The 24,033-nt window shown below is 42.9% G+C and overlaps 1 protein-coding gene across 2 annotated transcripts in view; it reads right to left on the reverse strand.

Moving 5' to 3' along the window:
* Positions 1-15,654: 15,654 nt before the first annotated feature.
* FNDC3A (fibronectin type III domain containing 3A) overlaps positions 15,655-24,033 on the reverse strand; it is a 1,418,915-nt gene continuing 1,410,536 nt past the window's right edge. For both annotated transcript variants that reach the window (XM_069205374.1, XM_069205375.1), the window contains one exon: positions 15,655-18,012. In XM_069205374.1, the coding sequence (XP_069061475.1) occupies positions 17,698-18,012 (315 nt within the window). In that variant the 3' untranslated portion in view covers positions 15,655-17,697. The remainder of the gene's footprint in view (positions 18,013-24,033) is intronic.

Raw genomic sequence — 24,033 nt, forward strand, 5'->3', positions numbered from 1 at the left:
CGCAGCTTCCCATGGGGTGGTGGGAGTTGGGTGTTCACTCAATGTTAATGGGGTGGTTGACAGAGGGTATTGTATTTTGCTCTTGTGCATCACTGCCACAATCCTCACCTCAGTCTAGCCCTCTTGGAGGACTACCAAAGAGACAGCAGTTCCATTTGGAGGGACAGGGAAGGCTACCACTCCTTTTCAATGACAGACCACACCACTAAATTAATGATGTGGAATATCCGCAACATTGCACAGCTGAAAAAGCGCAGGAGGAGCCATGCCTACTGCAGGAGCCTGGCTTAGTATATGGTGTACCCCTACAGGTGTCACCCTGTACTGAGTCCAGGCAACACTTAGTGACAGTGTTAGAGGTTTCTAATAACCAAAGCTCTTGAAGGGTAGCTTTGGAGAGCAACTAAGGCTAATCAGAGAGGGTGTAAAGCAATTGCAATAACCACAAAGTAAGACAATGATTTCAACTCAGGAAATAACCACATAAAGTGTTAGAAAAATAAATTATTATATAGGCACTAAAGTAACTTTGGTATATTTCCTAACTTGAGATATGAACACACAAAAATATACTTTAAAAAAGGTAGGTACAAGCATAAAATAAACTGGGCCCCTATTGGGGGAGGGGGGCAAACCATATACTAAAAAAATGGGTAACTTAAGGCACAGCTAACCAAGACTAACACACAAGAATCCTAAGGACTGGGTCACCAGAGGTAAGAAGCAGGTATTCCCCAACAGCCCGTGTGCAGAAGTGTTACTTAGTCTTGAGTGTCCCATAGGATATCACTGGGTAAGTCGCGGTTAGGAAAAGGTTGGAAACTGACCCTTCCCAGAGGACCCCCGAGGAAATCCGTTGGGACAAGGAAGGTTCAAGAGTGCCCCCACCCATGGATCCCCAGAGAAGTGGAGTACTACACCAGGAAGCCCAGGTACATATTGGTGAATTTGTGTCGGAACCTCCTGTTGAAGTCAATGGGGGCCTCAGCTGCCCAGCTGCTACGGTGACCCGTGGATCAGGTCGGTGACACAGGCATGAATTCTGGACATGGAGCACCTGTGAAGAGAGGGGGCAGAGTCCAAACCACCCAGAGACGTCTACGGGGTGCAGGAGGGCAATGCTCACCGTTCTTGAGGATACTTTTCTGTTTGACAATTGTCGTGAAGATGCAGCTGAGGCATCCAGAAGATGCAAAAGAATGCCAGGAGTCATCCACAAGGTGTCCCACGCTGATTGTCAAATGCACAGGGGTCAGTGGTGTGCAGGACCACCACAAGCTTTGGCAAATGCAAAAGGAATGTTGCACAAAGAGTTGCAGTAGTTGGGACCAGCAAATTACGAGGGGCCCAACCTTTTCAGGTAAGTCAGGACCGTCCCTCAGCAGTGAGGACAGCCTTGTAAGTGGGGACTATCCTGCTGGGATTCCTATAGTCAAAGTGTTCCTACCTGACTCTGGATTCTCTACTGCTGCCCCCATGGGGTTCTAACCTCAATTTTTTTAATTCTTTCTAGACCTCTATGGCTTCCTTTTCAAGGGCCAGGTGCTCACTCTTCAACTCGAGCTTGGCGTTCTCAAGTTTCGGCAAGATGTACACTCTACCTAATGCTGCTGCCTCTAAATTAGAGTGGGTGGACTCAGCAGAAGATGATGAGGAGAATGAGGAGGACCTATTCCTCCTTGGAACCTTTTTTACTATCCTAGGGGAGCCTACTGGTGTGACCCCCTCTCTGTATTACCAGTACCTCCCTCTACGCCCCCAGGTTAGCGTTCAGGGCTCTCCTCTGAATCCTCAAGGACATGCCTGGAGTGTGAGCCTGTAGTGCGAGATACTTCCCTCTCCAACTCTGGAGGATAACACCCTCATCAAGGATCTCCCTGCTCTTCGTGCCTCTCAGGGTCCTGGCGGTCATCCTGGATGAGCATCTCCTGTCGTCAGGTTTCTAGCCCTACACAGTGCCGTAAGTTCTTGAAACCTAAGGGCAATACTGTAGTGTAAGTGTATCTACAACTACCCTAGAGTTCTAAACTTTTAAGAGATTGGGGATAGGGCTATGCCAGACTCTTAACAACTCAATCCAAAAAATCTAGAAAAAATGCCAATTTGTTAAATGTACAGCATGTACCAAAGTCAGTAGTGGTTTTCTTGTAGAAACTCACTTATGATTAAGTGGCAAAGCATTGTCAGCCTTTATCCCAACCGTTGCACCACCAATGAGGGAGGCTGGCTCAGTATATGGTGTAGACTTATAAGTGAGGCACCTTGCACTGAGTCCAGGCAACCTTTAGTGATATTGTTAGAGGTTTCTTATAACCAAAGCTCTCAAAGGGTAGCGGCGGAAAGCATCTATGGCTTACCAGAGAGGGTGTAAAGCAACTGCAAAAACCACAAAGTCAGTCAATGATTTACACACAATAAAGAACCACACCAAGTGTTAGAAAAATTACGTATTATTTATTACAATACAGGCACTAAACTAAATGTGGTATCTCTTCTAAGTGGAGAAATGAACACCCAAAAATATACTTCAGAACAGGTAGGCACAAACATATAATAACTTGGACCCCTAAGGGGTGGGCAAACCATATACTAAATAAACACGTAAATTAAGGCACGCTAACCAAGATTAACACACAAGAATCCTAAGGACTGGGGGAGTAATAGAACAACAGAGGTAAGCAGCAGGTATTCCCCAGGAGCACGTGTGCAGAGGTGTTACTTAGTGTTGGGCACCCCATAGGATAACATTAAGTAAGTTGCGGTTAGGAAAAGGTTGGAAACGGACCCTTCCCAGAAGACCCTGAGGAAACCCGTTGGGACATGGAAGGTTCAAGAGTGCCTCCAGCCATGGATAAACAGAGAAGTGGAGTACCTGCACCAGGGAGACCAGGTGCATTGGGGGTGAATTTGTGTTGGAAACTCTCATAGAAGTCAATGGGGACCTTGGCTGTCCAGCTGCTACACTGACATGTGGACCAGATGGGTTCAACCCAGGTGTGGATTCCAGACAAGGAATACCTGAGAAGAGAGGGAATAAAGTCCAGATCACCCGGAGATGTCCATTTGGTGCAGGAGGGCAATGCCCACCCTTCTCGTGGATGCTTCTCTGTTTGATGGTTGTCAAGAAGATGCAGCTGTGGCGTCCAGGTGATGCAGAAGGATCCGGGGAGTCATCCACGAGCTGTCTCATGCTGGATGTCAAATGCAGAAGGGTCAGTGGTCAGCAGGACCGCCAACAAGCCTTGGCCAAAGCAAAAGGAGTGTTGCAGAAAGAGTTGCAGTAGTTGGGACCAGCAAGGTCAGAGTGACTCAACTTTTACAGGTAATTCAGGTCCAGCCCTCAGCAGTGAGGAGAGCCAGGAGGAATTGAAGGAGACTCCAGGAGGACCCTATGGCAGCAAGCACAGGGAGTTATGAGGAGGTCTCAAGAGCACAAAGAAGATGGATGCCCACGTCGCAGGGAGGATGTCGGTCTTGAAGCTGTGTGATGTGTAAGGCTGGAGCTTCTTGGAGCTAGGAGGTCTTCAAGCTGAAGAACCAAAAAGTCTTGGTGGCGACAACAGACGTGGTGCACAGGGGATCCATCCCAGCAGCCCCAACGAGGGACCACTGTCTTCCCAGTTGCACAGAAGACAGACGGGTTAGACCTCTAGAGTGCTGCAGAACTCCCACCTGTGTTGCAGAGTCTTGAGGAGTCCGTGGAACAGCAGGATTCACAAACAGGTTGTAGGCGTCGAGGTGCCTCCGGTTGCAGGAGTGACTCCTTCAATCCAAGGGAAATTCCGTCTGAATATCGTTAGTGCAGGCAGAGTCCTTGTGACTCGGGAGGATGCAGGGCTCCGGAAGTTGCAGAGTCCTTGTAATGCTCGGGGACAAAGTAGCAGTAGGAGCCCTCCTACCAGTTGCAGTCCTGTGTTGGTTCCTGGAGCATAACTCAGTGTCGAGGTCACAGAAGAAGTCGTGAAGATGAATCCGGGGTCCTACCCTCAGGGGAACCCTTAAATAACCCAGGAAGGGGGTTGGACGACTACTGCAGTGACAAACCTATTTGGGGGAGGGGGTCAGGGACGCTACTCCACTGGACTGACCAGTCAGCTGCTCCCAAAAGCCTCTGCTTATCCTGTTTCCAAGATGGCAGAATCAAGTGGCCAACTGGCAGAGCTCTGGGCACCCCCCCCAGAGGGAGATGCTAGACAGAGTGGTGGTCACTCCCCTGTCCTTTGTGTGTCTTGCACCAGAGTGGGAGCTTGGGGGCTCCTCTAGTGGAAGGAATGGGTTTTGGGAGAAGGGCACCAAATGTGCCCTTCAAAGAAGCCTGGTGGCGCTTAGGAGAACCCCCAGAGACACCTATTTCTAAAGGAGAGGGGTCAACACTTCTCCTCTAAAGGAAATCCTTTGTTCTGCCTTCCACTGCCTGAGTTAAATTCAGCAGCAGGAGGGCAGAACAGTGTCTAGGGTTGGCGGCAGCACTGGCTTGCACGCAGACTGTGCAAGGTTGAACAGGCAGACAAGGGGGATCCTATAAGGAACCTCCACAGTACATGGTATCGTGCAACTAACACTGGAAACTGTGTGAATGCATGCTACCAAACATGACTAGGTTAGAAGAAACCATTATGTAGTTGGACTACAATTAATGACCAGAGTCCACTACATACCTTAGAATGGTTTCCCCACACTTTCAAAACCCAGAAAATGGGAGTCTGGAGTTTGTAGGGGTGCCTTTGCTCATGCAGGGGTACCCTCACACTTCGAACCGTGCACGCTGTCCTTGGGCTGAAGGGCCTATCTTACGGGTGACTTATAGGGTCAAAGTGCAGTGACTGCGATAGAAGGTAAATCTTATATCTGGGTATGAAAGGTGCATGCACCATTTCACACAGGCTGCAATGGCAGGCGTGTAGACACACTTTGCATGGGCTCCCATGGGTGGCATAATACATGCTGCAGCCCATGGGGCCCCTGGTGTACCAATGCCCTAGGTACCTAAGTACCATATACCAGGGAGTTACGGGGTATGCCAGTAAGCCAATTGTGCCAAGAGCCAACTTCCTACACATACCCACAGCAATAGGGTTCAGGTTCAACCCTGGGCACAGCAGAGCCCATGGAAAACAAAATTGTTGTCGAGCAACATTGTTCTGGCTCCGGGTCGTCGGGGATACGTATAGGGTCAATGACGCTTGTGGGCCCATCGGCGCCTGGAGCGTCGACGTCTGACCCGACGCCGGGGAAGGTCGTGTTGGCACGACTGGCAGCAGGACGGATCCAGAAGCGGATCCTGAGGTGCCCTCTGGAGTAGGGACCGAAGTCGCCGATGTGGAGCCCGAGGGGGCCCTCACTGACTCCCCTGGGTCTGAAGGTGCCTAGGGTGGGCCGGGCTGCCTAAATATGAGGCACCTGGCCACATAGAACTCTTCAGGTTGGGCAGGGGTAGCACCGGCTCCTGGAAAGTTGGGGAGGCGCGGAGCAGACCCAGGCTGAGGCTCCATAGACAGAGGCCTAGAGTGTCGATGCTCTTCCTGCGTCGCGTGAGCGACGGGGCGAAGTCGAAGAACATTTTGCCTTCTTCGACTTCTTCTTCTTACCCGAATGTCCAGATGACTTGGATGAAGATGAATGGTGGTGACTCTGCAACCGGTCTCCTGACCTTCCTCTCGAATGGGACCGGGAACGACGTGGAGTCGAGTGTCGGGCTGCCATGAGCTTCAGGGACCGCTCCCTCAAAGCTTTCGGGTTCATGGCCCAACACTCAGAGCACGACTTTGGGTTGTGGTCACGCTCCAAACACCAGAGGCACATGAGGTGCGGATCCGCCACCGACATCATGCGGTGACAGCAGTCGCAGGGCTTGAAACTGGTTTTACGGGACATCCCTCGACGCAAACTAAAACTCATCAAAAACGAATTTTACAAAATGTCGTAGTTAGTTAAAAAATGACTGGGGTAGCTTTTCTCCAAATCTGTGCGTAGGTTGGTGCGGAAAGAAAAGAACTGATGTCAGGGCGCCGGGATGGCCTATATACGACCACGACATCATCATGCGGAGTCGACCGATACCACCTAGTGGCGCGCAGAGGTACTGCTCGAAGAAAAATGTCCGGATCCAGTCTGACGCCTGGGGGAAATTCTAAGGTAAGGAAGGAATCTAAGGTAAGGAATCTACAACTAGAAGTCTCAATCAGATACTCAGCAGCGTACTTGCGGCTTGGCTCCTTTCGTGTCTTCCATCCCTTATACACCCAGACCAGTCACGTTTACGCCCAGGAGAAGCACACTGCATAGATTAAGGCAACTCTCCCACATTTATAACACCACACAATACCGTTGGGATGTGTTAGCCCTTCTAGACTTCGAGTAGGTGTTTAATTCTTTATGCTAGACGTACCTGTGGCATGTCCTCTGTAAAGTTGGGAGATGTGGGGGACCTACACTTTTCCAGTGGATTCAGCTGTTATGCATAGACCCCTATGCCCGAATGCGTTTGGGAGGAGAGGTCTCCGGATTGTTTAGTATGTGTAGGGGCACCAGGCAGGGCTGCCCTCTGACCCCACTCTTGTTCCCGCTTGCAAAGCCACTGGCGGAGAGGGTTTGCAAAACATTAGGTCCCTGGGGGAATACAATAGGAGAGACCACTCATGTGGTCTCCCTCTGTGCTGACAATGCCCTGATATATCTCCGTCACCCAACCTCCTTTGTGCCCATACTTATGCAGGTGATGCAGGAATTTGGGGAGATCTCCGGGCTGTGGGTCAACCCCTCTAAGTTGAAACTCTATTCCATAGGGGTCATCAGCCGGGGTCTCTCTTGATCTTCCCCCAATGGAACTCCCTTGAGAGTTTCAGGGCATCCGTTATCTGGGAATTCAATTAGGGCCTACTAAGGATTTGTTCCTAGATTGTAATATTGGGAGGGTAGATTTGAAGTCTACAAGCCTCAATGTGTTTTTGGTGAGACCTACCTCTCTCCCTTATGAGAAAACTGGCCATTGCAAAAATGATACTACTTGCTAGATGTCTGTACGTTTGCAGGGCAAGTTTTATGCGATCCCACAATACTTTAGGTCAACTGATAGGCTCTTGGTTGACTTATCATGGGCAGACAGGCGTAGACAGGTGTGCCTTTCCACTCTGAAGAAACCATGGTCCCAAGGGGGTATCGAGGCCCCTTGCATGGAATTTTATTACATGGCTGCACACCTCCAGCATGCGGTTTTGTGGCTCGATACGCAGAACTCATGGGAGAAGTCCCTTTTGAGGGGCTCCCATTCAGATGGTGCACTCCCAGCGCTGCCACCCTTTCACCCCTTATTTGATATGTCAGGTAGTGGAAGTCTGGGAAAGTGCGAATAAAAGGGTATTACCAAGAGCTCCCTATGCTCCGGGACTTACCGCTCTGGTAAGTGTAATCCTTGTTGGTTCAGCGATGGAAGGATGGTGGATGTCATACAGTGGGAGACCTCCACCCGGAAGGGCGTTTTATTGCATACGCCGCTGTGGTGTCCACATCAGATCTTGGCCCGGGGCAAATTTTTGCAATATCAAAAACTTTCAGCCACAGTGCGGGGTTTGGCCCATGTTTCCTGAGGCCCTAAAAAGTTCTGATATGCTCATCACACTATTAGAAATGACCGGAGGTCAACGGTTAGTATTGCATATTTACAGAGCACTCTGCAAGGATCTCCCAAAAGAGACCTTTCCAATTCAAGCCAAGTAGGAGAGAATACTGCCAGACCCTTTAACGGAAAAAGAATGGGAACGCATCCATGGGGGGGGGGAGGGTCCATGAGACCAGCTCCAATGCAAGGTTTAAACTTACACAATATAACTTTATTTACCAAACCTATCTCATCCCCAAAACCTTACATGACATCTACCCTACACGCTCTGACACATGTCCTTGATGCCAAATCTTAATGGTGGATTTTATCATACTGGCAGCTGGTCCTTGATGGCCTCAATAGGGCCACAGAATGGAAGGTGCCATTGGTATTGCAACAAGTGATACTAAGCCTAGTCCCTCCCCCCTCAGGGGGGAACCGCAGCAGGAGATTTGTTTTATTAGGCTTTACACTAGCGACACTCAGAACAGCCATAAAGTGGTTAGGTAAAACCTCTCCCACATAGGCAGAGTGGCTCTGGGATATTAACGAGTGGGCCACAGCAGAGGAGATTCGAATGAAGCATGTCCGGAAAGATGATAAATTACAGGACAACCTCCAAGCATGGGCACCTATTCTCTGTGACCTGCAGGGATCTTCCATAGCTGTACCCACTGTGTCACTCACCAATACTGCTCAGAACCAATGTGGTATTTATCCAGATTCTGCCATTATTACATACATTGCATCTGATCTATCCTAATTTGGACTAACTGCACAAGAGCTTGGGGGGCGTTAAACATGTTACTATGGCCTTATTGAAGCAATTCTCGACTAGTCTACATTGAAGTCCTGTATACAACAGGATTAATCTCTGCTCTTTTAAAAAAAAAAAAAAAAAAACTCAATAAAGATCATTTAAAAAAAAAGAAGTAGTAGACCTTGTTACACACTTTCAGCTCGCTAACCAGAGAACACTAACTATAATTTGCAACTTTACCATGCACTGTGTTGTGACAAATAAAGTAATTGGCAAAGTTATAAGTGCTATAATGAATGTTATGATTTCACATGCTATAAGCGATGTAGTATGCAAGGAGATAAAACGTACGTGGAAAAGGCATGAGTTATAGTTAATGTAGTGTAGCGAGTGAGGTGACAAGACTATGTTCGGAGCTGCACAACAGTAATTTGAAGGTGGTACGTAAATTATAAATTGAAGTTATAATTATACCTTCACAGTTTTTAATGTCAGTGTATTTTAAGTTGGGTCTGTATAGAAAAAATACCTAATGTATTTATAACTATAAATTATCCTTAACCTTTGTTTTTTTCAAAGCATGTTAACAGTTTTTATTCTTTAATAAAAATGGGTTTCGCAGTATGGAGTGTCATTGATTGGGGTGTTGTAAAGTGGAGAATAGTACAGTACAGGGAGGGAGAGTGTCGTAGAGTCTAGTGTCAGAGTGGAGAATTGTAGAGTGGAGTAGAGCGACGTAGTGTACAGTGGAGTAAAGTGTTTTGCAGGGAGTGTCGTATCGTGGAGTGGACTATCGTAGACTATCGCATTTTGTACAGTGTAGTGGTGTGTTGTACAGTGGAGTGTCGTCAAATGGAGTATCATGAAATGGAGTGTGGAGGGTGGAGTGTCATTCACTAGAGTGTTTGAGAGTGGCACAGAGTGTAGCAGAGTGCTGTAGAGAGTAGTGGCATAGAGTGGAGTTCAGTGGAATAGTGTTGCATAGTTCGATGTTGTAGGGCATAGAATTGTGCAGTGGCGTGGCAGAGTGTTGAACAATGTAGTGTTGTAGAGTTGACTATCATAATTTATGAGAACACAGTGCATGGTAGAGTGGCAAGTTATAGTTAGTGTTATTTGGTTAGCGAGCTGAATAGAGTGTACAACGAGGTCCGCTGCTTATTAAAATCTGAAGGTGCTGGTTAAATTGTAATTGTAAATAAAGTTATAACTTTAGAATTTTTAAAGCTTGTGAAGTTTAAACTTGGGTTGTGGAGGGAAAATTAGTTTCCCTAACTATAACTAAGCTTTAAGCTTTGTTTGTTTCATTGAAAGAATATATATATCTATATCTAAACACTTGTTTCGGCGTGGCCTCTCTGCACCTGACCGCCAGTAGTCCCAAACACTTGACGCGCGCCACTGCATCTTTGTATCCGCACTCTCCTCCTTCTAAACGGAAGAACGGCACTCCACAAGCGAAAAGAATTCAAAGTATTTTATTGACGAACAGGAATGAGTTTCGGCATTGCTGCCTTTGTCAACCTGATAGACAGCATATTTTGTTTTCTTTTTATACCATCACATGATCACTTTAGCAAAATAGCACACAGAAAACAAAAACACCTGTTTCCAACTAAGATGCAACATTATATTATATACCATAGTCTTAATAATTTAAATAAATATCTAATATTATTTGCAATCTTTACTTCATTTGTGGAAAATTGTAGTTCTGGAAAATGCCCCAAAAGAACATAATGATGTTAATAGTTACATAATTAACTGTTGCTTCCGGTTTTTACTACGTTGCAATGATTCACAGTCATAAACCACGCTCGCGGACATTCTACCATAAAAGTTTTTTTTTATTTAAATCTGAAAATGTCATATATTCTTCAACTAATCAGTTAAATTTAATTGTTTAACTAATCACAGATATAAAGCAGGTATTAACTAAATCTATACTTTGCACTAAATGGGTTTAGTTCGTAAAAATATCCCAAAGAAACATAATGATGCCGATGTTACACAAGTATCCCAGTTTAAATTCATGCTTGCTTTGACACATTTGTAAAATATTTATTTGGGTTTTCTTGCCCAAATACAATGACCACCAGAACTATGTAGTTTCAAAAATAAATCTGATTTTTCTTTTAATTTTTCTATCAAGTAGCCCATCCAAGAATGTGATGAACTTGTATTTTCATATGTTCTACAACTAATTAATTATGGCCAACTACTTGCTTCTCGAAGGCATAGATCAAACATTGGCCAAGTCTATAGTTAGCCCAAATTCGACTCATTATCTTCATACTTTACATTTGAAATGGCCTGGATTACTGCAGATATGTTTATGTCATTGTAAATGTATGTAAAGTTCTTCACTACTGTTAAGTCCATTAAGTTCTTTCGTGTCAAAGGCTATTATGAATCTCGACTCTAGCTTCCTCAACTTCTTTTCTCTGTCTCCTCCACTGATATCTTTAGATATTCCATCAATCACACTATATTTTACATCATCCACCTTACCACCATGCATCTCATGAATGTGTTGTGCGACCGGATAAGTATCATCTCTATTCTGGATGGCTCGTAAGTGTTGTAAAATGCGTTTGTAGACCTGTAACTTCGTACTTCCTATATATATTTTTGGGCAACTACATCTTAGAATATATATTACATATTCACTTTTGCATGGGTATAGTTCCCTGATCTTATGGACTGTTTTTCTTCCTATCACCACTTTTTTAATGTTTTCTCCATTTTTACCTAATTTGCACTTAAAACGTTTGTAGAAGTCATTTTTAAAAAATTTAACTAGGTGTTGATGTTTCTTTCGTTCTAATATCACTTCTCACCAATGCATTCCTCATGGATTTCCCTATGCGATAAGTGATTTGCAGACTACTCTTTATATCTACACCTATCACAAAGTCACTCTTCAACATGTGCCAATGTTTTTGCAGTAGCCTTCTTACTTGTGTGTATGCAGTATTTTAGGTAGTTATAAACCTATGATTTTGTTGTTTCCCTGTCTCTTTCTTATTTTCTTGTACACTGAACAGTAAAGAATCTCTAGAACGTGAGCTTATCTTTCTGCAGCTAATGTTGTGCTAGAATAACCTTGCATTTTTAGTCTTGCCAACATATCTTTTGGAACTACTTCAAAATGTCTTTCTGTACCACAAATTCTCTTGGATCTTCACAACTCTCCTCTTTCAGTGGTTTGGGTAGGCTTTCTATATACAATTGTCTCCAATTTGCCATCCTCTATCCAAAATTTAACATCCAAAAACTCAATTTCTTGTGTGTTGATGTTGCCTATAAATTTCAAATGTAAATCATTTTCATTCATATCACATATTAATTTTTTTTGCACTTTACACACTTCCTCTCCAGATAACAAAGATATCATCTATATATCTCAGCCACATTACAATATGGTCATTCCATACATCTAAAGGAGGACTATTGAGAACCTGTTCCTCCCACCAACCCATATACAAATTTGCATAGTTGGGGGTGAAACAGGTTCCCATAGCAGTCTCACACTGTTGTTCAAATACTTCGTTGTTGAAAAAGAAGATATTGTGCTTTAAGCACCAACCTATCATACTAATCAACATTTTACTATATTTATAAAATATTATTGGTCTTGCCCTCAGAAAGTATTCAACAAATATCACTCTGTCTTCACGTGGGATGCTGGTATATACAGCTGTGACATCAAAAGTCATAAGGATCATATCTGCCTTCCAACTGACATCAAACACCCATTGTAGAAACTCTGTGGTATCTTTCAAGTATGAGGGTAAATTGCGTACCAGTGGATGCAAAAATGTATCTATATATTGTGACAAGTATCAAAAGGACTTTCTTGTGCTGCTGTGATAGGCCTACCTGGTGGTTTCCTAGCATTTTTATGAATTTTAGGAATCAGGTAGAACACAGGTAATTTCGGATGATCCATATCCTTAATGGTGGTGCAGTCTTCACGGCAGGGCTACCGTTTCACATTAGTAGTGAAAGCAGTGCAGTTGGTTTGCCTTTTATTCACCTATAAACAAGGACTCTGGAAGTCTGAAACACGTCGGGTATTGAAAGCAGCAACAAGAAATGAAGAGGTGATGTAAGCAGCAGGACTAAATGATGCTTTAGAGTTGTTGGCAATGTTAACTAATAAATATGTCTGAACGAGAGTGCGCGTCTGTCCCTTTGGGCAAAGTTGTGGAGAAATGTGAAATGGTAGGCCTGCAGTGGAGACTGCACCACCATTATGGATATGGGTCCGTGGGCTTGGAATGAGGTCAGACACAACGGAACGTTCAGCTTGTGTTTAAATATCAGAACATATTCTGTGTATATTTCTGCTGCATATTTCCTGGATAACACTTTTAACTGCTGCAAATCGACCCACTGAAGGGTAAGAATTACAAGAGGCACTACAATATCCAGCATTCCTTAAAACCGGAAGCCCACTTGGGAGCCCACCGGAGGGCGATATCAATTAGTAGTGAAAGCAGCGCAGTTGGTTTGCCTTTTATTCACCTGTGAACAAGGACTCAGAAGTCCAAAACACGTCAGGTATTGAAAGCAGCAACAAGAAATGAAGAGGTGATGTAAGCAGCAGGACTAAATGAAGCTTTGGAGTTGTTTGCAATGTTAACTAATAAATATGTTGGAACAAGAGTGCGTCTCCGTCCCTTTGGGCAAAGTTGTGGAGAAATATATATAGATATATATAGATATATTAACCCCTTTCTTTAACAATACATTTTGATCCAGTAATATCTGCGAAACATAGAGGGTCCATTCAATTTAAAATATGGAAAAGGGCGATCTCCTCTAATTAAAGGCTAACTGTATTGCTAGTTTTAGAAATTAAGATATATTCAAAAACCCTGTTGAACAAAAACAGTGCTGGATTGAGGAAAGACCTCTCCTGTCAAAGGCCAAAATTATTTTAGAACAGGCTGCAGAGCAACAAATAATATAGTAGCTCTTGAGCTTAAAGCACAGAAGGAAATCATTAGAATTAAGGTTGTTACATGGACTGCTCAGCTGGCTTTTGTTGGGTCGACCAAAATTACAGTGGGGCAAGCAACCTAGACAGGGGGGATAAGTGTATGCCTTATTAATGCTACACAATTGGTTTGTGAGCTCAATACAGACTGAAGTAGTATCTCCATATATTTATTTAGGGGTCCATTTTGACTTGAGGGCTTTATGCAAAGCTCATAAAACTGCTCTTGAATCCAAATCAAACTCTTTATCCTTTGTACTGCAGAGCTTCAATAACAAACATCCTAACCAAACAGAATTTCTAATTTTTTGGGTAGTGGAAACTAAATTTGTGTCTTTCCTAAAACTTGGATCATTGAACACAGATCAAGGCCACTTTGCAATACATTTGAAACTGTTTTGCATTTTTCTGCATGCTATTTCAACGGATATAACTATTTCACCAGCAGAAACCAAGCCAGTGCTGGGCTTTAATTCTCTGGCACTAATTGTGGAAGAATTACATACTATTACATTAAAGTTATAAGCCAAGATGATATGGGATGAAATTGAAAACATGACCCGTTTTTAAAATGTATCCTTGGATAAATAGTGCCCTGAACTGTCTTGAGAATGGTGAGGTATGGAATGAGCTGTACGACATTTACCAATTTAAATAAAATAAAAAATCATTAAAAAAAAATTGCACATAACCAATTGCTAAGTAAAAAGAAAAAACAGCTAGTTTTGTAATAAAATTGAATGTAATACCTAAACTACAGCTGCACATGCTGGCAACAATGACTCACATTCCTACGTTTTAGATACTTATCAGTAACAGTTAATGAAAAGTGATATGTCTGTCTGAAACTATTGCTTTCTATGAGGTTATAGGCTGGAGAACATTGTCAAACTACTGGGCATATGCCCGCAACTGCACAAACAAAATGAAATGTTATTACATCAACTCTTTGGTTGAAGTTGTTTTTCCGGGGATTTGCTGCAGTAGTCTGTGGATCAATGAGATTTTGATAGCTGGATAATTGTGAGCCGATGAGGAAAAATTGCTGCTTGATTAACTAAGTCCTTGATTCCACAAGCTATGGCAAGTGGGAAACAGTTTTATGGAACAGTGAGATTTGTTTACTCTTTAAAAAACTCATTTTAAAATTATAGGTTAATATGACTATTGTTTTATTATTGTGCTGATATGTGATGCGATGGTTTTCATTAACTATACACAATGAAGAATTATTTACTTTCATCTGTTTTTTATGAGGTTTAAAAATCTTTGGGCCAGCCCTAACCTTAGATCCTGAAGATACCCTACTGAGTGCTGCTATGGAGGCTATGAGTGCTGCTATGGAGGCTATGAGTGCTAACAAAATAGTAGGATCGAGTTTCAGAACCATAATGTCCACACACAGCACGGGTTCCTAGCTACATAATTACTATAACTGTTGCCTTTTGCACAACTCTGTGTTCCAAAAACGGAGGCATGGTTAAGTTATCCAGTAGCTCGCTGCTGTTAACACCATGCTGCATCACCAGGCTCTCAGCTTCTGGCGAAACCATAAAACTCCTAGTCCTAGCGATACAACGGAATCAGTTGTGATGACAGAGGCCAACTACTTCCTTCATTCCATTCAGAAAGGATTTCTTGTTTTAAAGATTTAGCTAACACACTGGATGAGTTTGTCAAAGTCAAAGTAGCACCCACAGCTATTAGAGTCAGGACTCGATGGTCCAAAGAAGGAGCCCTCTTCTTTCTGCCTCCTCCTCTCGAAAGAGGTCAAGGTCCATTACTGGGATTACCTTGACTTCCTTTTGTTTTTTTGTTTCTTCAACACAATCATGTCAAAGGACTCTTATGTATGTCAAGTAAGTGGAGAGAACAAACCCACACAGTTGTTGTCTCCAGCTATCCTTTGACACCACTAGATAAAGTTGTTAAAAAAAGATGAAAAAATACATATAAAAGGGGATTGAAAGAACAAAGAAATGATGACTTTATTTATTATCATTTCAATTATCCTAAAACAAGGATTTCAGGAAAAATGACAGTTGGCATGTTATAGGGAAGGTAAATAAGTGCTACAATATGTCTGTGAACTTGGAAGCTGTCTGCATGATTATACATGGTAAATGATTGTTAGATAATTTGAAAAACAAAAAAAGTGAAAGAAAAATATATTTTCTCAGATGGATTAATGATGTCTTCACACTAGTACGTATTATTACTGCAATACATTTTCACTAACAGTAAATAATGTCAGCTTATAATGAAAATCTAACACAAAACACGATGAAAAAGAATGATACTGATTTTATTTCCATGGATTTTCAAGATAATTTGCTACATAGCATGTAAATGTATATTTCTATGAGATTATACACTTTTTAAATCTTTATGAAGTCCAACATTGTACAATAGGCGATACGTTTGGTAGTGTATCCATAACATTTTAAAAATTGTAGATCTGTTTTTGGAATGTACAGTATGAGGTAAAATTAACCTTACATTAAAAATTCTTCCTCACTGCAGTAATCTGCACTCGAATAGCAAATACACTATTAAATGACATTTACTATCAAAAATAGGAGTTTATTTGAATTTTACTATGAAAAAAATCACTGCATGTTAATTGCAGCAACAACTCTTACCATTTTAGACATTCAACCATGTGTAAATCTATGGGCTATTACACTCAATCTCATTTGTACTGCCAAACATGGCACTTTTTCAAAGGCTCTAGAAAATATATTTCAATATCAACGTATTCTGTGGGAAGTCTTTAGCATTACATAAAAATAACAAAATTAAAATGCAGGCAGACAAACGGCACATTTTTAAGACAGACCATTCTTATCACCTTGAATACCAGGTGTTTCCATTTATATTTCAACACAAGTGTAACTTTATTCTACAACAGTAACCGACGCTGAAACAAATACAATACATGCCCATTTCCGTTGTGAGAACATTTTTTCAGAAACCTTTAAAGCATGAACAAGATGCTCTTTGTCATTTAGAAGTGCTTAACGATATGAAATGCCACACCCTAGGCAAAAGATTAGTGATTTGGTAACTTTTGGACTGAAATAAATTATTAGGAATTTACAAGTAAAGAATATAACAAATGGTGGAGTTGAAACATGAATGTTCTTTTTAACAGGTTCACTAAAAACTAGCTTTTAATATACTGGCAGTTATTTGCATCCAATGAGATGGTCATGTGTTACTTGACAAAACTAAGTATTTTCATTCATGAACTCACAAATGATGTTTACAAAAACCGTGAATTAACGCAATTTGCAAAGTGCTCTAATGCAACATTAATAACATGCAATCAACAATCTGGTACAGAATCCAAATAGACGTTACATTAACATACAATTATTTTTTCCAGGAACAAAGCAGCTCAATTTTCTGGTCCAAATACTACATCGCATCTTTTGGTGCCTTCAAAGGCAGTGCTCAATGCTACATTTGTAAGAGAGATGACAGTGGTTGTGGTATGAAAAATGATTATAGCTTCACTAAGCCAAGACAAAAAACATCATGCTGGTAAATAATTACAAATAAAATCAAGATAAGTAAATGTTTTAAGGTCCTTTCTACTAAATTTGATTTTAAGGTCAATGTGCAAATACATACATCTAAAAGCCCTTTTGTGTTTCTTATCCATGCCGAAAGTACAGGGTCGCTATAGAAGTACATTTTTTTTGTTGAGGCAAGTTCAAATCATATTCATGCTACTAATAGATACCAGCAGTGTAGAAGCAGACATTTGATATTTAAAAACCTCTTTCATGCCTATTCTATCCAATTTTATATGTTCATTTCCATTGTATCCTTACTTTCCAAATAATTAAGACAAAAGAGGAGGTAGAAGTACATCTCTACATTATTTCACAGCATCAGAGATTAACAATTTAAATAGAGGATGTAAGATAGCAGGAATTTCAACACAGTCAATACTATTTTAACATAAGTTTCTGCGTTGTAATCCTTTAAATATAAGGCCTACCTTAACACAGCTGATTGAAATGTTCCAGTCACCCCTTACAATTTTCCAATCACCCAGCTGTTTGCACTTTTAGAAAGACTGTTTTACAAAACGTCATGGTGTCCAAAAACGAATACAATTTCTGTGGTTTTCAATCCAGTATACTGCCAGGGTCTAGCAATACAGGCTATATTGGCAGGAATGGCAGAAAAACGATGTGCTACTGTTTCAAGCCGTGTTAAATGCCACTTATTTGGGAAAAGTAAGGTAACAAAAATGGTTATGAAATGATAAAATAATATGTAATGGAACCGCATATTAAATTCACTAAAGGTACTTTTCTGTCACTTGATTATAAAGTACTGAATGATAAAGGCAATAAGAATGGAGAAGATAGCAAACAGCACAAGAAGGACAGCAGCACATTGCTCATCACTTAGTGCTCGACGTGTCCTTGTAATGTCCACAGTGTCTTTGTTGGTGCTGGAATGCGGCTCGGTTCTCTGAGAGATGAACAGTACTGTGGCACTGTAAGGGCCAATCAGCTCCTGAGGTGCACCTGTATTTTGGCACTGTCGAATGGCACATACACGAAAACGATACTCACAGTTCAGCTGAAGGCCTGAATACCGAAATGTCCATTTGGGACCCCTGTAAAGCTATTAAAAAAAGAGATGTTTTGTGTTCAATGGTAAAATATGTTCACACTTCAGACAATACCTTAATTACAACAAACATTCACTGTAAACAGATCATGAAAATACCCTTCAGGTTCCTGATGAATTTAATAAAAATATCCTACAGGTTCCTCTTAAACTTAATCTAATAGATTAATACTGACACCCAGCCTTTACTATTGCAAATATCAATTACCATGTGTAAGTTATTGTGGCGACATCAGCTTGACAAGACACCATCACCATTGAAATATACCATCAGACACATTCTATTAGAAATCAACAATGACGCTTCAATAACACACTAGTCAATTAGTCTTGCCCATAGGCCAAACGGTTAAAATATCAGGCAGTTCCAAGTGTGAAAATGCATCTTCACTGCTTGTCGAGTATGTATGTGTGATTGTCTGGATGGTAGAGTAGATTACTGTGAAAATTAGTCAATGGTCCAATGAACAGATCAGTGAATTCAACATTGGATGAATGCATGAATGAGTACATGAATTAATAAGTGACAGTATGGCTGGGTGTGAACGGTCAAATAAATGAATACATTGGTAGATGAATGAGAGTGCATGAGTAAATACATGGTTGAAGGGGTGCATGGATGCATGCAGACAGATTACAAAAATCTTACAGGCTGAGGCCTTAGTTAGCAATAGTGATAAGATTTTTTATTTATTTTTTAAAGCCAATAATTACCACTACTATGAAAGTAAAAAAAAAAAAAAAATCCCTACAGTATAAAAAGAATGACCAAAATGTCAGTGTAAGAATGAATCTCGGGTAGGCTACCACTGTACAGAGGGCCCTCCATAACTCCATCACAATAGCAGACTTGTGGAGCCTAGGCACCAAGCATCACTCCAAATTTAAGGTTAGTAGCGGTTTGTGATCAGTCTTGGGTCGATCGACTTGCAAAAGTATGTTACAACCTACAATCTCGTAGGTTTGTGCTCATTCATGTAACTCTCAATAGATAGAAAACTACCCTAGAAATGCATACAAAATTACATCACTCAAGAGCAGGAGTAAGTGTATTTCTAGGGTGGGAACGAGGGATTAAACAAACCCATATTTCATGGAGAAGTAGAATAACATCTTTCTTCAATGAAAATTGTCTTTTTTTGCCCTGGAGAAACAGAAACAACGTTTAATGTTAAATACACTTCTGCATCAATGTATATATGCTGATTTTTCTAGGACATTCTGCATGCTTAAATTTTAAGCATGCAACTAATCCTTGAAATATATGACTGGCAAGGAATTTCAAGGAGAATTCCTGGGATTCTTTGGGAATCCAATAGTGATAGGTAATCTGATTCAAAATCTATACCTGACAAGACATAGATCACTTGTTAAAAATGGTTTCCAAGACTGTAACCAGCACACATTGTTTGTATCAGCTATAATGTGTAAAATATATACAACGTAAGGAAAATGTATATTCCATCTTGATCTGTAGTCCTTTCAGTGACACTACATGCATGCTCCATCAGCACCTTGGTCCGCGCTAATATACACAGTTTCAAAACTTAAATCAGAAACCGTGATAAATCACTCAAAATCTGTGGCGGCCCTCACCTGGTGTACCACTGATATTTAGGCAATTTAACATGATATTAAAGGCCACAGCACACCACTTGGTATGAAATGCGAAAAAGCATCAGCACTTCTCCCAAGAGCCTGCTTAAGGATAAATAGATATGCTTAATATCTCTGTAAACCATTATTTATGGCAGCAAAGGATGAAGTAACTCTTGCCTTACATAAAGCTCCTTTCGGAGAAAGCAAATTATTCCAACCACTTTAAAAGCAACAATCTCTTCAACAGAAATGTAATCACATTAAAAAGGAAACATCACACAAAGAACAGGACGGTACATCAATCTCTTTTTCTAATAGGGCTGACACTCTTTTTTTTAGTTTTGGAGACAATCTTTTGCTTTTCCTTCTTTTAGTGTAAAGTGATTTGCTCATTCCATAGGACGCCTGAATGGTCGAAAAGAGCAACTGACAACAAAGTGGACTGCAACACATGTCCTCTCATTACACCTGAAACTCACTCACCATCCTGGGTGATGTTATCTCATCCAAAAATATTTTAAGAGTTAAGTTGGAAAGGCTTATAAGAAGGCAGCATTGGCTGGAGCAATGCTAGGTTCCCAATGGACTGGATGTTGAGAGACTCACAGATATAATAAGTTCATGCACAAATGAGAACCCAGCTACAGTAAACAGAAGCTTGTGCATGCCTAAACACAAGTTTGTGTGGCGGTGGCGTAACACGACTTAGACAAACAGAAATTGCATAGTCAGGTCTTTGCGTGGGACCACTGCAGGCACTGTTGATGCTGCACAATAAATTTAAGGGAGAACACCCACTACTGGTTTAGGACAGTGTAAGGATGCATAAAATGGAGCATGGTGTACACAAGATCAACACATGCATGCTGCAGAGATACCCGTGATGGGGCTCCCAACCACGCTTTGATACCTCAACCCCCATGATTTACAGCACTGGGACGCAGCAGGGATCAATGCATAGATCATTTATTTGACAATGGTACAATTAATAGAGTTCCAAACACTAGTGGGACATTCAAAGTTTAGTTCTTACAATGTAACAGAGTGATGTATGCTCTTAAACAGCAGTAGAACATAAGCACCATCGAACCCCTAACACATGCACTATATACAATAGGATGAGGCAGAAGGGTAGTATCCTGGCTTTATAAATCTATTTTAGTATACACGGGTGTCCTCCTAAGGACGCTCCATGACAAATGGGAGCATGGAGGGGGTTGTGCCCTCAATGAGGAGTCGCAAAAAGCTGTAGAATACCTTCGGAAAGTATCCTGTAACACTAGCTTTCGATAGATACAGTTTGCTTTACTACACAGTGAACACCTCATGCAACGTAAGATCAGTTGGATATTCCCAGGGGCTTACTCTGCAGGCCCTTGGTGAGGAAGTGACACAACAACTTTCCTACATATCATGTGCATCCGCTCTATAATGCAGTGTTACTGGTGAGCAGTACTACATTTTGTGTTGTATTGTTGGGAATGCTGCCCTGGGAAGTATTAGGGGATGTTCATTGGGAATTCCCCAAGACCCAAAAAGAATAAAGTAGTCACTAAGTTTGTAGATATCACCCTACTGTTAGCCAAAACAGCCTTAACCTTCAGCTATGACCCCAAAATTAGAGAGTTGGCAACGGGAAGTGATGAGTTGTACGGAAGCAGAGAACAGAGTGCTTTGCAGGGAAAATTATGAATGTAGAATGAAAGACACATTGTAGAAGCTTGCGATAAATTGGTAATCGCCTAGAAAGGAAATGTGTAGGAAAATGGCTCCTTGTTGCAGTTACCCCCCCACACTTTTTGCCTGATATTGATGCTGACCTGACAGTGTGTGCTGGGACCCTGCTAACCAGGCCCCAGCACCAGTGTTCTTTCACTAAAAATGTACTATTGTTTCCACAATTGGCACACCCCTGGCACAAAGATAAGTCCCTTGTAAGAGGTACCAGTGGTACCAAGGGCCCTGTGACCAGGGAAGGTCCCTAAGGGCTGCAGCATGTGTTGGCCCATCCTAAGGGACCCATCACCTAACACATACACATTGCCATTGCAGATTGTGTGTGCTGGTGGGAAGAAAAAGGCAAAGTTGACATGGCCTCCCCCTCAGGGTACCATGCACACAAAACACTGCCTGTGGTATAGGTAAGTCACCCCTCTAGCAGGCCTTAAAGCCCTAAGGCAGGGTGCACTATACCACAGGTGAGGGCATAGCTGCATGAGCAATATGCCACTACAGTGTCTAAGTCCATTCTTAGACACTGTAAGTGCAGTATAGCCATATGAAGTATATGGTCTGGAAGTTTGTCAAAACGAACTCCACAGCTCCATAATGGCTACACTGAATACTGGGAAGTTTGGTATCAAACTTCTCAGAATAATAAACCCACACTGATGCCAGCATTGGATTTATTAAAAAATGCACACAGAGGGCATCTTAGAGATGCCCCCTGTATTTTACCCAATACTCCAGTGCAGGACTGACTGGTCTGTGCCAGCCTTCCACTGAGAGACGAGTTTCTGACCCCCTGGGGTGAGAGCCTTTGTGCTCTCTGGGGCAAGGTACAAAGCCTGCACTGGGTGGAGGTTCTTCTCACCTCCTCCTGCAGGAACTGTAACACTTGGCGGTGAGCCTCAAACGCTCAGGCCTGTTGTTACAATGCCCCAAGGGCACTCCAGGCAGTGGAGATGCCCACCCCTTGGACGAGCCCCCACTTTTGGCTGCAAGTCCAGAGGAGGAGTCACCCCCTCAGCCAGGTCCACCCCTAGGGTGAACAGAGCAGAAGTGACCCCTTCCTTGGAAAATCCTCCATCTTGTTTGGGAGGATTTAGCCCAATAGGGATAGGGATGTGCTCCCCTCTCCAAAAGGAGGGAGCACAAGGAGGGTGTAGCCACCCTCAAGGACAGCAGCCATTGGCTACTGCTCTCTGACCCTAACACACCCATAAATTCAGTACTTAGGGGCGACCCTGAACCCAGGCCTTTAGAATCCTGGTGACCTACAAAGAAGAAGGACTGCTTAGCTGAAAAATCCCACAGAGAAGAAGGAAGACGACAACTGCTTTGGCCCCAGCCCTACCGGCCTGTCTCCTAATTTAGAGAACCTGCACCAGTGATGCATCCTGCGGGCCCAGCGACCTCTGCCGTCTCAGAGGTCTGCTCTGCAACTAAGAAGGATCAAGAACTCCTGTGGACAGCAGACCTGTCCAACCAAGAAAGAAGAAACCATCTTTAAAGGGAGTCCCACCTCACTCCAGAAGCTTGAGTCCCCACTACTCTGCACCCGACACCCGTGGCCTGTGTCCAAAGAAACCAATGACCCAGAGAGGATCCCCAGGCGACTCAGACAATGTGTCCACCATGGGCTGACCTCTCGGCACCCCCACGAAGACTCCTGCAGAGGGAATCCTGAGGACCCCCTGACCGCGACTGCCGGAGAAGATGATATCCGATGCCTGGAGAAGCACTGCACCTGCAGCCCCAGGCCTGTGAGAAACCGAACACTGGTGCAGCACTGGCCATTAGGCGGCCCTCACCCTTGCCCAGTCAGTGGCTGGCCGGAGAAGCCCCCCTGTGCCCTGCCCGCAACATCTGAGTGACCCCGCGTCCCTCCATTGAATCCTATTGAAAACCTGATGCCCTGTTTGCCCACTGCACCTGGCTGCCCCTGTGCTGCTAAGGGTGTGCTTTGTGTGCCTACTTTGGGGGCCCCCAGTGCTCTAATACACCCCCATGCTCTGCCTCGAGGACGTGGGTACTTACCTGCCAGCAGACCGGAACCGGAGCACCCCCTGTCTCCATAGGCACCCATGTTATTTTGGCTCCTCTTTGACCTCTGCACCTGACCGGCCCTGTGTTGCTGGGAGTTTGAGAGTGACTTGAACCCCCAACGGTGGGCTACCTATGCCCTGGAGTCTGAACTTGTAAGTGCTTTACTTGTTGGTCAGTATAGGGGAAGGTGCGGAAGACATTGTGACGCGAAGGGTTAATTAGCTTGAGCAGTGTAGATGAGCGTGATGCCTGCTGAAACCCAACAACGTGGAAAAGTTCACGATGTTGTTTTCAAGCTTGTTTCCCAACATTCCATAGATAAAATTATTCAGCTGCATGTGTAAGAAACAGGTTGTGTAGGAGACGCAGTCTCAACCTTGAGAACGAGAGTACAGGGATAAGATGGAATGAAAACAATGGCTAGGGAACGGCAGAGCAGACAAGTGCTGATAACATAGCTAGAAAATGGCAGAAAAGGATAGAATACAAGCTTCAAGTTATTTAAGCACTGAAGTGCGAGTGAGGGATTTGAAGCTCACAGATGGGTTGTGAAAGCTGCCATGGCCAGGCCCACAGCGCTGCCTCCCTGTTTGCTGTTCAGAGACAGTGACACTTGAGGGGGGAGAGAGGTCCAAGCGAGCAGTAGAG

The sequence above is a fragment of the Pleurodeles waltl genome, chromosome 8, assembly GCF_031143425.1.
Source record: "Pleurodeles waltl isolate 20211129_DDA chromosome 8, aPleWal1.hap1.20221129, whole genome shotgun sequence".
In the NCBI taxonomy this organism is placed as follows: Eukaryota; Metazoa; Chordata; class Amphibia; order Caudata; family Salamandridae; genus Pleurodeles; species Pleurodeles waltl.